Raw genomic sequence first — 15,120 nt, 5'->3', positions numbered from 1 at the left:
TTGATGCGTCTTTAATCGGCCGAAGAATTCCTACCGATACTGACTGATGATGTTTTAACATATCGCGGTGTCAAGCCGGACGTTTAACAAATCAAAACTTCCAACTTTTATTGGCTTCGACTACTCATCCATATAAACTACAATCAAGTATGTCCGTCAATTGATTTATGTTACACATTCTCAGTATGAGAACATGTATTCTTATGATTGCTTATGCGTATATATAGCATAAATAACATTGCGTTTAGTGCGACAAAAAATTATCGTTGGATTTATCACGATTTGACAATTTTCAATTGTATTGAATTCTAATGTCGCAGCTTTTATTTCTTAAATTACTCTCTTCTGAACAGAAAATAAAAGTTTGAAAATATACCCGGGAAAAAATGATTATATATAATTATATAAAATGATATATGAATTTTACCCATATATGTGGTTATACATATGATCATATATCCATACAATAAAAATGATATGTCATTTAATTAAATGTCGATATTATATCTTATCAAAAGCATTTACTTCGATTGTATTTGCATATAATTTGTGAACAACGGTTTTTTTTCCATTGTGGATATATATAATTATATATTCATATTCAAATTTCATATATCATCTTTTTTCCCCGGTAGCTATGTAATATTCATTATATTCGTTACATATGTGATTTTCATTCTCTGTTTACATCGAATGCAACTTTTAAATTAAACAAATAAACTCGAAAGCCACGTTTGGCATTGAATGCAATGCTAAACAACAACGTGATCGCACGCGAATCAAAACAATTGATTTCTACTTCTTCAAGTTAGGTCTTCTTCTGATAAAAGCACAAAACTGAAGAAAATGACAGATATCTTGAGAACTTACGACCATTATAATTTGTCCGTTTTGCTTTGAGATACAAGCGTTAAACTCTCCCTAGTCATAAACATTTAATAACGCGAAGAGAAAAGCTTTTTTTTTAAAGAAGAATACACCATCTTCATCCAATGTACGTCCATCTTGGTTCAAAATGGTGGCTCAAAACAGCAGGCAGAGATAAGTACCACGCGAAATTGTCTGCAGATGGCAGTAGGTGGCAGTTCGCAGATTGCGAATGGCACTCGCTCGACCACGTTGCAATCGGACACGGATTGCTTCGGGTAGGAACACTGTGATTGGCTATTTTGCGACGATAAGTGGGCGATCTATCGGTTAGAAAATTCTTTTACAATTGTCCGCGATGACGGGACTTCACGATGCGAGAGTGAACAATTGTTAGTCCTCGAATCGCCCCGTGGAAACGGGCCTAATGCCTGTCTATCAAACCACGGATTAGGATTGAGATTGGATTGCAATTTAACCAACCAGTGCAAAGTTCACTAAACTTCACTAAACTTGAGTTCAGTTAATTTTGCACTGATTGGCTAAATTCAATTCAATCTCAATCCCTAATCCGTAATCTGATACGGGGCTTAACGGAAGTTACTTGCGAGTCGCGACACGAGGTGGCGCTGGAGCAACGATTGATTCAAATGTTGACTTTACGCCTAAACGTACACGCTTCGTGCTCCGCGTCCCACCTTTGTACGAAAACCGAACGATTCTTGGCGTATGCGGTCTTTCCGGTAAACAAACTTCGTGCATCGCAGAGCGGCGAAGTTGCGCGACCTTTCTGCCGCATCGCAGATGCACGACCATCGTCGGCATGACTCGTCATCGTTGCGACATTACGGCGAATTCGTGAGGTTCACGGCGAAAAGAGTGGTGTTCGGCAGCGTCCGTGGTAGCGTCGTCGTAACGTCGCCGGAATGGCTGTAAACGGGATCCCGTACTTGGCCCTGAGGCTGCTGATACTGATGGGCCTGTACGTGGCCGCCCACGACACCGCCAACGGTACCGTCAGGTGTCAATTCGGCAAGCCTATGCGCAAGCAGGTGCCGGCGGAGCCCTTGAACGGCGTGTGTCTGCGAGACGTTGCCGCGCAGGTGTCCGAGAAACTGCGCTCCATCGTCGACGAGGAGCTCGGTGTGTCCTCCTTCCAGGAGACGATAGACAAGATGGAGTTCACGCAAATATCCGGCACGAAGCTGAGCCTGTTGGTGGACAAGCTGAACAACAAGCTTAGGATGTACAGTGACTTTCTCGTGCAGAGCTACGACGTGATACAATCTGTCCTGTCCGAGACACAGGATCATTCTATTTTTTCTAGTCAAATAGCCAGCCTAAATATCATGCAGGATAGAGTTTCCGATATGTGTACTCGGCTCATAACAGGTACTTCTTGTTTGATCTGTTCTTTTTTAGCTGAACTAGCTCCACTGCTTTGAGAAATATATATACACATTGGAGCTCATGGAATTTTCATACCTCAATGTGCATTAATTTCTTGAACTTTTCTTGGAAATTTCTATTTAAAGAATTTACATACATTGAAGCATGAGAATTTCATATATAAGTTTCAGTGTGTATGCATATTTCTTGAATCTTTTGAATTTCTCTTGAATTTCTTGAAGTGCAACCAGTTTTAAAAGAACAGACTAATTAATCATCAGGCGATATAATTACAGTATCTCACACATATAATTATAATTGCAGCACTTGCGACAGATGGTGCGACAAGGTGTCAGGAGTGGAAAAACTTGCATGTGCTGCTGATACGCCAGCCTGACACAATTTGCGGACCTCCCACATTGGCGCACAACATCGGCCCTCTCGTGTTATCTCAGTATTGCACTGAGAAGAATGTCATTCTACTTTTGGAGCACAGCACATTCATGTCTGAAACTGATTTTGCTTTGACTCAAATGGCAGCCAAAACTATCATAGATATGTTGTCTGAGACTGATAATGTAGCAGTTGTTAGCCTTGCCAATGCTGTTCCCTTGTATTGCAAAGATGGCTTGTTGAAGGCGACAGATATCAACAAGTTCCAATTAGCTCGTTATATCGATGGTTTAGTCAGAATAGGTAATCAAGATTGTATTATTATAGTATTAGTTAAGTACATACATTGTGTATGTCCAAAAAATATATACCGATCTTAACGTTTGTTTAGATGTTAATCAGACGATGGATACTGACTTTCTGTCGGAAATATTCACCAGAAGGATGACGCAAAATTTAAAGGGTGAAGTAGTTATTATACACTTGACTAATAAGTTCAAAAACGCATCGAATGTGCAAGGACTTTCCGAAATAATTTCGAGAACGTCCAAGATTCACATCAGGACAATACTTATTCTTCCAGGTAAATTGGATTTATCACTTTCCTTTTCACAATCGTGCATGAGAAAGGTACTTTTTTTTTTTAATTAGATTTTATTTTTAGACCAAGAATCGCACCTCGGTATTAAAGAACCCTTAAACAATGACAGTGTCATAGTTCTCCCGACGCAAAATGTCCTCGGGTATGAAATAGGAAAACTATTTTCTTGCTTGCAATGTCCTAATCAGCCCAAGAGAGATTATCACATATCAGACCCGTACTTTGAGCCGTATAGCAAGACGATGACACTGTCCATTGGGAGGATCACAAATGTAGCATTGCTGTCCTTAAACGTGAAATTGCGCGATGTCCTCGATGAAATAACATATTTTAATGCTGGCCCAAACGTACATGCTATACTCTTCGACAGCAAAGGTGTGGTTTGGATGCATAAGAATTTCCCCAGGACCGAGACTGTAAACGAGCAACCGCTCAAAGTGCATTTACAAGATATTGAAAATATCGATGGTCGACAAGTGAAGAAAATGATAAACGAGAGCGAGGGGTTCTTAAATGTGGAAACAAAATTGGGCGAGCAAGTAAGCAAATGTGCTTTCGAACGTTATGACGGAAGTCCGTATTTTTGAACTCTCTTCTGTATAAATGCCTCTAAAAATAGTTCAGGAACCACCTGGTTGGCTGAGAAAACATATTTAAGGTACTTTTAGGTCTATAATAGGTATTTTAAGCCTTAAGCAATTGATCAGTCACAGTTAATTATTCTCTTCACATTCGACTGTGATCGATCAATTTCTTAAGGTTTAAAGCACTTATCATAGACTAGGACTTATGGATAAAAGAGAGTTCAGAATACGAGCTAAAGAACTTAATAGAGCAAGGAAATTATTCTCTGATTTACAGAGACGATATCAATGGAAACATTTGATTTACGAAGACCTAATAATATGTTTGGTGTCCACGACTGAAGAGGCAATATTGCCCGTTGCCAAGACTGTGCCTTCGCTACCAATGGACATATTGCATCACCGTCTCGATCTTATGCTTCAAACTATCGTTAACAAAGACACCCTCTGCGCCTACAGAAACAGAATTGTAACGTATTGTAAGGAAGTAAACATTATCGTTTGATTTGTTCGCTGTCGTCCGCAGACGTGAAGGGATTTTCTTCCTTTCTTTTTCTTCTTTCCAGCAACGGGGGTGGTTTATCTGTCACCGTGGTGCTTTCAGTCTCCGATGGAGCAACTGAAATTGTTGGAGACCGGCTCAGCCGTGACTGTGCAGAGTTACATGGCGTACATAAAGGATCTGACAGGTCTTTTAGCCAATCCCGGCTTGCATTCGACTGTAAAACCGGACGTAGCGACTCTGGCGCAAGTCTTGGAACACTTCAAGAAGCAACACACCGAGAGTGCGCTGAATAAATTTGTAATACGAAGGTGAACGTCCGCAACTTCATCGCGATTACACTGATAGCTCACAATTGTGCCCTAAACTTGCTCGTTCTTTCAATCGTTTCAGGTATGTCGTCAGCGCGATCAGCGGCGTTTTGGAGATATTCCCGGGACTGATATTGGATTCTAGTTTCGATCCCAAGAGACGAATGTGGTACGGGAAAGCGCTGGAGCATCCCGATAAAGTGGTCTTGACCCCGCCTTATTTAGACACAGGCGGATCGGGCTACGTGATCACTCTCAGTCAAATCGTGAAGGTCTCCGTGGTGAGGAACGAAAGTGCGAACTACGTCATCGCTGTCCTGGCCATGGACGTTCCCATGAGCTACGTCGCGAGGCTGCTGTCGGACATGTATCCGTTCTGCAACGACGCGACCGTCAAGTGCTTCCTGATGGACGACAAGGGCTACCTGGTGTCTCATCCCGCGCTGTTGGAGGCCACAGGCAAGATCGAGCAGCAGCATCTGACGCACAAGGAGCTTCTGGTTGCTAACGACATATTGAATCACGGACTGTTTGTGAAGAAGAAGTCGTGCGCCAGCCACTTGGACGGCACGGTGCAGCGATACTACCAGTTCAATACGTCGCTCGACGAGGTGCTCACAAACATGGCGCACGGCGAGCACTGTGTTAAATATCAGGTGGCCGCTGTACCAAGCACCAACCTCTTCATCGGAGTTGTCAATGTAACGGCACAGTGCAGCCAGCTTCGAGCCTTCTGTCCCTGCAGCACGGTAAGTTTCCGCAATTCCGGCGATTCGGTAATTTGTTTTCGCTCTCACAGAATTTCTTTATCTGTTATTTCAAATAATGTATTTCTGTTTTTTTAAGAACTGAGCGCGGGATGTCGGTGCGAGTAAATCTACGTGGAGAATTTATTCATTACGCATTATTGCACGTTAATTTATTCGCACCAACATTCGGTTCTTGCAGGCTTTTCTATATTTTCATTTGATTGTAAGTCTCGAGAGCCTGATACTATTCGATTTGTATTTCTTTTTTTATTACTCTAATACCACAGATGGATCATTCGTGTCTAAACTGCAAGAGCATGGAGCAAACTGGCTGTGAGTGTCCTTGCGAGTGCTCGTTGTACACTTCCAGCTGTACGCAGCCAAGCACCGACGATCTAAATTCCTGCTTACCATTGTACGAGCAAGGCTCGAGTCTGCAGACCCCGTGGATCCAGCCAGTGAATTTGAAAGCATGCCCGTCCGTCGTCTGCAAGTCGTACATAACAGAACGGGACTGCCTGGGCGTCGTGAACTGTCAGTGGTGTCACATCGACACCGACGGCGAGACCTCTTTGCAGCATCCGTTTTGCTCCGACATGTCCGTATGCTTCAAGGGAGTGTTCGGCTCCTTGATACCTTACAACGACGGCAGCTACAGTGAGTTAACTCTACTTTCTCTCCGTTCGTTTCTCAGCAGCCGTTCCAACGTGAAAATACGCTCTTCCAGATTCACAATCGGCGGATGATGTCGCGACACGAAGTCCGTCGGTTGGGCCGGTGGCCGGCGGAGTCTTCGCCCTGGTTCTGATCCTGGGCGTCATCCTGTTCTGCTACAGGCTGCGATCGGTGCACTCAGGCGTCGAGCACCAGTGTTTGCACCTGCACACCTCGCCCGACACGTTGCGCATGACGCATATTGAGGGCGATCCGGAGCCGACGGAATTGGACCAAGTCAAGAACAACTTGGACTGCCTCACGAGGGACAGTGTCGCGCCGGTGTCCCCGTACAGGGTCTCCACGAACTACAGAAGACCGCCCGGCGGAGACAGCGATCACGGTTACAGCACCATGACGCCGCACGACGACTCCGAGCAGCAGACGTTCGTGGAACCTCTGCTGGTAGTGGGCAACAACGTGGAGCCAGATTTGAACAGACAGTCCTCTACTGGAATGCCTTCCCCTACGACGTACTTGGGCTCGCCTCATCACGTCTTAGCGCCTGTGACCGTCCATCGTAACATGGAGACAAACTACTGTTAGCGAAGCTGAAACTGCCATTAATTTGAGAGAGAGAGAGAGAGAGAGAGAGAGAGAGAGAGAGAGAGAGAGAGAGACACATGCGCGAGATCCTCGAAGCGTTGCTCAGTCTTAAGCTGGATCTACAGTTCGATTGCTGGTAGTCGTAAGTCCGTAAGATCGCTGCCCTTCGGATTGATCGCAGCGCCGTTGAAATTGGAAATTGACTGGATCGACTCGAATGACCGTGCGATTACATTGTACGTCCAGCTTCAAGCTTGATCTACGATATGCCCTTTGCATCTTTGTTTCTTGCTCTCTATCTTTCTTCTGTAAGAACTTTTGTTTACTCATGGAAAAGAAATAGAGAGCAAGAAACAAGACGCAGAGAGAGCACATTGTAGACCAAACTTTAGCGTTCCGTCTCCTGCTGAAGTTGCGTCATCTTTTCTCCTTGCAATCTTAAAATATAAGGGTTAAAGCGATACGCATCTTGTAACATTAGAACGATTGGCCGGGATAATTTCGACCGCTGAGTTTCCTTTTAATCGTGTATTTATTTATCCCTCACATTGTACAACGGATTGTTTAACACGTTTGCTACCAGAGTTTGAGAAGAAAATCTTGCACCACAGCCCAGGGTGTTTTTGTTAGAATATGTCCCTAATCGAGATGGATTTTTTTAGGATATATTTATAACATAAAAATGTAATTATCTCTAGACCAAAGACATTCTACATCTATTTTATTGTTTTTTAGTTCAACAATACTGTTCATTTCCAAATTTATCGCAATACGTTATCATAAACTGACAAATAATACGCACATCTGTGACGGTGGTAGCGAACGTGTTAAGACAACAGATGTACGTTCGAGGAAATATTTTTACCGTGTTTGATGACTAAATGTGTTCTGAATAAGAACCGAGCGCAAAAATATATTTTTCATCGCATACGAGGCGATATTGCTCGACCTCTCAACGAGGATATCAGAAACGTCGTTCTAGTATAATATAAGAGAATAATATTTCACGTTACATTTGATCACGGAATTGTCTGTATAGTTTCTGTCACAGTAAGCGGTAAGCATAGATCTTTCCATATTGACGAGCTTAAAAGAGCATTTTTAACTTTTGTAAACTATATATATACCTATCGATACTGAAGACATCCGTAAGTGCTGCTAACGGTTTACGAGTTGTGAGAGTTTCGTGAGAGACGATATAAGTAGCTATGTCGAGCAAGGGACTTAAAAGTACGTTTACACTTAGTAGATAATTACCTCAGAACGAGTTATCTACAGAATTCTAATCGCATATGACTTTGAGATTGTGTAAAAACATACTATTTTATTACGATTAAATATTGCAGCTTACCAAGTAGTATTTTAATGTGACGAGGTTAGCGAGTATACTAATGATATATTCAGATATAGGTGCTATACAATCATAATTGTGCAAGTCGAGAGAGGTTTACACGAGAGAGAGAGAGAGAGAGAGAGAGAGAGAGAGAGAGAGAGAGTATATCGTTGTTATTGTTGAGTATAGAGAAACGACGTTAACGTGAAATGTTAGTGCCAGTGGTAGCAACTTGTTCTTATTTTCGTCGGAGCGAGTAAACGTTGATTCACTGCCTGAAATATTGCCATCACGTATCGCGTGGTATTTTGAGAGAATCACAATACATATACAAGATGCCTAAAAAAAAAATGTATACACACGCTGAATGATTATAAGATCAGCGTCCATTAACATACGGTTCATTTTCAAAATTTAAAAGAATCTACAGAAATAATGTTTGTTTGTCAACGCCTGTTTTCAAACAGATCACCGTTCTGGTCCACGCGCTGCAGATAACGCGAAGCACTGAAATCGCAAATATCAAGTACATATAAATATAAATATACAAGTATGAAAGTGTGTATACATTTTTTTAAGTATAATTCAGTCTACGATAATAGTATAAAACAAAAGTGAGGTTTAATTTGTCTTTAAGTCTTTTCTTTTCCTTTTTTTATGATAGAATTATAAGACTGCTGGCGGTTTGTCACAATTCCATGACTTATTCTTAGAAACTTTTCACTTTTCGCTCTTATCCTTTGTCTTTACACAGCGTGTACTTACTTATCATGGTTCAAACGATTAACGAGTGCCAAAACGCGAACAGAACTTTGTGAGCGGTGTCGAGTAATTTTTGAAAATTGTACATACAGATCCGTATTTTGATCGCACGTTTACTAGATGCGTGTTCTTGATTCTCAAGCCCTGGAGTTACGTTACACGTGACTTTCACGTAAAATAGGTAGGACTTGGAGAATCGGATGGCTACGTTTAGCGCATAAATGTGCCGTTAGAATGTGGACCATAGAGAATCTACGCGTATCACCTATTTATATGATCTATGATTTTATTTAAGCATCAGATTTTCGAGGAGAAATTTCGAAAAGAAATCGTAATTTCATCATTGCACATGGCGATTATCACAGTAGAATTATTGAGAAACAGTAGATCAATGGGAGTCAATATATCACACATCGGTGTGTAAGTTGTAATGACTTTTATTGACGTGAGGCTGATTACGCTATCAATACAGGATACGAGCCGATCGTATCGGCATATCGTGATGTTTAAATATTTTTATGATATATATATATATATATATATATATACAATATGATAGTAATAATGTGAATATATATATATATAAATAATCCATGTATTTTTTATAGACACATTATTAAAATTAAATTATGCGACGAACGAAAGTTACATTATTTTTGGTTGCTATAATACGAGCTTTTACAAAGGTTAATAAAAAAAATTAAAATTTACCTAAAGTCCTATTATTAGGATATTGATTTATTGATATACGATATATGCATTCATGTGCATGTTCATAGACATGATAATAGTAAGGACGTTGTCTTTTTTATACGATTCTTAAGATTCCGGTAGTCGCTGTGACTGTCCTTGTTTAGAAGCAACGTATAACGCAAAAAATTCTGGTATGTGTTTTTTTTTGCCTGTGATATCATTGAACAAGGACAGTCATAGCGATTACTTCGGAGCCTTAATTATCAATAAAAACATTAGGATGTGCTTTATAACAGATGCGCACACGATATATAAATACATACTCCTGACTGGTACTTACAAAAAAATAGCTAACTTTTATCGATGTATTAACGCCAAGAATGCAATGCAACGTTTTGTGTCCTTCTTTTTTATATGTACTGCGTACATACAAAAATTCCTGATGAGAAACGTGTAATGAAATTTTATACATTGTATCAGTATTTTTTGCTATTAAAACCAATATTTTATTATTAAATAAAAAAAACACTTTCCTTACAGCATGTGTAACGTAACGAGAAATCGTAGGACACGCTTTATAATCCTACAGAAAGGACGTGAGAAAGGATGTTTGTAAGTGTATGTATTTCAAAGACGTTCTTTCACATATGCAAAGGGAACACTGACGTATGTTTTATTAAATTTCAGTTCTTAGTAAGTAACTTAGTACGAGGTACATTGGCGAACAAGAGAAATATCACGACTAAGGTATGAAGTCCGGGTTTTTTCTTAGTATAACGAAACCCTCCATGATCGGCGTCAGGGGTACGTATTCTTCCGTGGCGAGTTCCGCCCTCTCACCGTATGCTAGCAGTACGGGAGTGGTGTGCGTCTGAAAGCCGGTGATGGTCTTCGGTTTACCTGCTTGGCCGACTACGTCGACGGCAAGCCCGACTCTCACCGGAACTGCCAGCGGATTTAGTTCCTCGTCGAATGTGACCAACATTCTAGGCTGCATCGCAGCTGCCAGCGTATACAAGAGGTAGTGAGAGCGTCCAAGGATAACTAAAAGAAAGAATATTAATAACATTAGTAGCAGAGTGAATCCTATAGTACAACGAATGCTGAATTCCTACAACTTTGAGGATGGCAAATCTAGATACCTGAAAATATAAGAATCTTAAAAATCACTGATTTAAGTACTTAAGAATGCAAAACTAAAAACTTAAGGCGGGGTCACAGTCGAACTATAAAAGAAAAATCAGTTATGATTGGTGAATTTCTTAAATCTTACGCCTTAAATTCTCATTGTGGACCCCGCTTAAGGTTTCAGAACTTCTGCAACTGCAAGCATGAAGACTTTAAACGGTCAACATTCAATCGTCGCAGGGGCAGTTACAAGATTTCGGTTTGATTATAAGAGGAGCAAGAGTTTGATATTCCATAGGATGGATAAGAAAGAGGCTGAATAAAAGTCAACTTACACAACCCTACCGGATACTAATTGATACACGCGAAGGAAACAAGCAACGCACTGGTAGAAACGATGCGTCAAGCGTGTACTCACTGTTCTTCACATCCAAGAAGCCGATGAGCGTCGACAGGAGGCCAGCGAGAGCAACGGGACTCAGCAATTGCCTGTCGCTGTGGTAAGGCGAGAGGGTGAGCGTGCCTTTGCCGAGATGCGTCAAGCCTTGCGCTATGCGCACCATGAAGAGATTGTTGGGATCCTTCGCGTGGAACTGTGCCAGCTGTCTCAGCATGGCGGCCAGGCGCGCGTTGTTCGTGCCGGCGCCGACCAGGCCCATGGCGAATATCGCGTTGTGCGCCACTTCAGGGTCGCTGTCGTGCGAGAACTTGGACAGCGTGTCCAGGATGTTCAGCTTCGGATTCGACACGGAGATGAGGCCCAGGGCGAGCGGCACCGAGCGCCGTATCACGGGCTCGCAGTAGCGCAGTAGGTGCCCGAAGGTTCTGTACGCCATCTCGGCGCCGATCTCCTCGCCCATAGCGATCAGGGCGATGCCGAGGACGGCGATAGCCTGCCTCGAGCTAAGATCCTTCTCCTTCTCCTCCTTTTTCTCCTCTTTCTTCTCCTTATCCTTGCGCTCGCTCTTCTCCTCCTTCTCGTTGCTCGGTTCGTAGTGTTCCGAGCAGATGTGCAGCAGATGCTGTATCTTGAGGACGTTCCCGGTGCCGGCGTAGGCGCACACCTCCACCAGCGTCGTGGACATCGATCTGAACGGCTCGTGGACGATTTCCAACGCCGCTATGATCGCCTCCGCCGCCTCCTGCTTGCCCAAGAAGCACAGGCCGAGGCCTAGCGCCAAGAAACGCGCGTAAGTGTCTTTGAGATCCGACTCCGACTTATCCATCAGAGTGTGCATGATCGCCGTGGTGACGTAGGCGTTGCACGAGCCGGCAGCGACCATCCCCAAGGCCAGACCGGTCATACCCAACACCTCCCAACTCGACTTGGCGTCATTGAGGACCGGCGTGAGCAGGGCCAGGACGGCCTCCCGGTTGGAGCCGGCGTAAGCGATGCCGAGGCCGACGATCGCGCCGATGCGCATCGTGTTGCTGCTGTGCAGCACGTAGTCGGACAGCAGAGCCAGAGCAGGATCGCACTCGTTTCTGACACCGCAATTGACGATACCGCAAGCCAACAGAGCGCCGGACTTGATGTAATCCTCCGAGGAATACAAGTACTTGTCTATCGGCGTCAGGCCACCATCGACGTCCCACAGTAGAATCAAGCCGAGCGACGCGGTCGCGCTCAGCATGCCGTGTTCTTTGTTTTTGTACAGCCACTTGTTGCCGTCCTCGATCAGCAGCTTGTCCTGGCCGAAAGCGGCATTCACGAAGCCATTCACGAAGCTCGCCGCGAGATTCTGCCGCGCCGAGTCGACCTGGCCGCCGCCGAAAGGCGGCCGGGAGTTCTCCAGATGAGACTTGTACACGTCCTCAGGTGTCTTCGGCTCCATTATGTCCAATTCACGCGCCAGATTCAGGAAGTGATTATTCAAGTGGGCGTTGGACATGATTTCGAAGAGATCGTCATCCTCTATCGTAGCTTCGTGCAACTCCAAGAAGATTTGCTGGCGGCCCAGCATGAAGGCCAGCTGCTTCTGTACGGAACTGGAAAGCATACGTGGTGTTTCTTTTTTTAGTTTCCTTAGCTCCGGGAAACACGAATAACGATCGATGGTGTGTGTATATCGGGTGATTTCAACTGAAAGTTTCGAATACTTATTTGTTTGTCTATTAACGGAAAATAAATTATCCCTTTAGTACACAACTAGGTACTATAAAATTATACACGTAAGAAAGATAAAAACTAATAATATTAAAAAAAGTAAGATCAAAAGTACTTAATAATGACACGTAGAAAATAAGCAATAAAATGTAAAACATGCCAATGAAATTATTAAAAGTATTTCGAACCATAGATAATCTATTATAATTAAAATTTCCTATATTGAATCCTATGTCTTTCCATATGAAAAAGCAGACACGTTCTGAGAGATTTGTTGGATATATTAAACAGAATTGAATATATATATATATATATAATTATGTATTAAGAGTTTTACAAAAGATCATACTTACAGGTCCCTACAGTTTGTGAATATGGATTCGATGAGTGGTAAATCATTCAATTGCATCGCCAGTCTGATCGCTTGAGGATATTGGCCGAATTTGCGGTACAACTTGCAGGCGACATGCAAAAGAGTGCTGTTTTCCGGATCGGCTACGTAGGGTACGCAGCTCGTAAGATAAAGACACACTCGTTGATACGCGCTTTCGTCGACGTATTGTTCTAGCAGATCGAGCCTCTCGATCTCCATCAGCAGATCGCACGCCTCCGTCTCCGCATTGTGCGCCATATTGTACGGCACGATCTCGTGCACCAGAGCAATCAGCTTCTTGCTCGTCGCCTCTACATCACCCGTCGTCACTTCGTCCCATTCCCCTGCCAATTCTCCCGATAAATGTCTAACGTACTCATGCCCCCATTCACCGATAGCCAATGCCGAGCCTGTCAGTCTATACTTCAAACACTCTCGACCTTCGCCCATGGTCATGGCTAGGACTGAGATAATGTCGGAACATAATTCCTTGCTTTTTATGTTGGATATTTTCTCGTAGATACTTTTCATAGTGTCATAATGAGGTCGCATAAACTTCAGGGGCTTTGGGACACTGGTCATTGATGTCGTCGACGCACGGATGTGCGAGCGCAAGGACTCTAGAGCAGGATAATGCAGTTTGGTATTGGCATCTTGCAGACGTTCCACCAGCAGGGTTAATTCCTCCTGCAGAAGCTTGTCCTCTTCAGACTGAAAAAGGGGACAGTTTTTTCACATACAATGGAAAACTAATTTATTAGGTTGTAGAATGATATCTTGCTGGAACATACAAAAAGAAGAAATACATAAAGGAAATGTCAAAATAATAGGAGCTATATAGTATGAGAAATAAATGAGAAAAATAAAAACAAAGACAAAATGAAAGAAGAAAAATGATGTTTCCTTGTTGAAATATATGTTACTATTTTAAGTTAATTGATACAGGTTCTCAAGCATTTTTGCGTATTTTATTACGTTTCACAGAATAAAAGTAATCACAAAGCTTAACAAAATTAACACATTATCTAATGAGAAAAGCAAGATAAATGATAACAAGAGGTGGATATTGTTTAGAAATATGTAACTGTGAAGTAAATTATAAAAATATGAATTACTTAATTTCGTATTAAAACATAGGAAGAGTATTACGAATATAAATTGAATTAATCAGAATGCCTCTTTCAACAATAATGAGGCAATGTCAACTGTTAAGTACTATGTAGGTTAATATCTCACCAGCTCATTTTTGTCGTCTTCCTTCCCATTCTTCACCTCCTTGACCGGTTTCACTTCCGTTTTGGTACTCTCCGGCATTTTATTCGGATATCTTTTCAATGAGTACACGAAACAGAAACACGGTTTTCCTTTAGATTTTACAGTCTTCCAGGTTAGAACCAACCAAATCACTCAAGACGATTTGCGAGTCACCATCATCGATACGCAACACAGACCGGCGACCATATCTTTTGTTTAGGTAGCGTTAACGACACATAGCGGTGGAAATTGAAAACATTATAAGTGAACAAGCTTTAAGGCATTTGAATAATTTTACATCACATTTGTGATTTTCATTTAGATTGTTATCACAAACAAACGCTCCAACTACAAATGATATACTACGCTTGTTACGGATAAAATTCATAGAAGTAAAAAAGTCAACTAAAAGAAGTATAAAATAAGTTTTGTAGAATTTTCTTTCCCTAATAGACTTTTATTTCGCAATATTAGCAGAGAGAAAAGCTCATTTCACCCCCATACAAATGTTCGATCGTGTTACTAAAAAATAAAGATTCGTCTGATTTGTCATTGAGTCGTATTGCCACTTCAATTCGTCAATAAACTCTCTCTCTCTCTCTCTTTTTCTCTCTCTCTTTCTCCCTTTCTCTCTCGCTCCCTCTTCCATATATGCAGTTAATGCATTACACAGTAAAAAATTTACCCATACCCATGGAGGTCCCATTGATTACGTGTTGATTATCCTTCGTTAAGCATCGAGTGAGTCATGTGCACATTTCTACTTATACGTGTGTGCGTGCGATCCGAGAAAAGATCTTACGTATTCCGTATG

The 15,120-nt window shown here is 42.1% G+C and overlaps 2 protein-coding genes across 2 annotated transcripts; one reads left to right on the top strand and one right to left on the bottom strand.

The window, feature by feature from the left end:
• Nucleotides 1-1,567: 1,567 nt before the first annotated feature.
• On the top strand, nt 1,568-9,321 carry LOC106747280 (VWFA and cache domain-containing protein 1). Its single transcript, XM_014624656.1, has 9 exons — nt 1,568-2,259; nt 2,581-2,952; nt 3,041-3,232; nt 3,314-3,789; nt 4,112-4,313; nt 4,401-4,647; nt 4,730-5,396; nt 5,684-6,053; nt 6,124-9,321. The coding sequence occupies exons 1-9, from the start codon at nt 1,794-1,796 to the stop codon at nt 6,654-6,656; spliced, it is 3,525 nt and encodes a 1,174-aa protein (XP_014480142.1). The 5' UTR covers nt 1,568-1,793; the 3' UTR covers nt 6,657-9,321.
• Nucleotides 9,322-9,642: 321 nt separating this feature from the next.
• LOC106747281 (26S proteasome non-ATPase regulatory subunit 2) lies at nt 9,643-14,495 on the bottom strand. Its single transcript, XM_014624657.1, has 4 exons — nt 14,289-14,495; nt 13,033-13,763; nt 10,991-12,561; nt 9,643-10,488 (listed from the first exon to the last, which is right to left on the bottom strand). The coding sequence occupies exons 1-4, from the start codon at nt 14,364-14,366 to the stop codon at nt 10,187-10,189; spliced, it is 2,682 nt and encodes an 893-aa protein (XP_014480143.1). The 5' UTR covers nt 14,367-14,495; the 3' UTR covers nt 9,643-10,186.
• Nucleotides 14,496-15,120: the final 625 nt, after the last annotated feature.

The sequence above is a fragment of the Dinoponera quadriceps genome, unplaced genomic scaffold (genome assembly GCF_001313825.1).
Source record: "Dinoponera quadriceps isolate SergipeBrazil2010 unplaced genomic scaffold, ASM131382v1 scaffold2346, whole genome shotgun sequence".
NCBI lineage: Eukaryota > Metazoa > Arthropoda > Insecta > Hymenoptera > Formicidae > Dinoponera > Dinoponera quadriceps.
This window is presented reverse-complemented; position numbering and strand designations above follow the sequence as displayed.

Bases quoted from the DNA above. Each gene is read 5' to 3' on its own strand.
- LOC106747281 (XM_014624657.1), bottom strand. From the start codon at position 14,366: ATGCCGGAGAGTACCAAAACGGAAGTGAAACCGGTCAAGGAGGTGAAG. The intron at 13,764-14,288 runs GTGAGATATTAA...CCCCTTTTTCAG, and splicing joins AAGACGACAAAAATGAGCTG to TCTGAAGAGGACAAGCTTCT. The intron at 10,489-10,990 runs GTGAGTACACGC...TCTTTCTTTTAG, and splicing joins CTTCTTGGATGTGAAGAACA to TTATCCTTGGACGCTCTCAC.
- LOC106747280 (XM_014624656.1), top strand. From the start codon at position 1,794: ATGGCTGTAAACGGGATCCCGTACTTGGCCCTGAGGCTGCTGATACTG. The intron at 4,314-4,400 runs GTAAGGAAGTAA...TCTTCTTTCCAG, and splicing joins AAACAGAATTGTAACGTATT to CAACGGGGGTGGTTTATCTG. The intron at 4,648-4,729 runs GTGAACGTCCGC...CAATCGTTTCAG, and splicing joins AATAAATTTGTAATACGAAG to GTATGTCGTCAGCGCGATCA.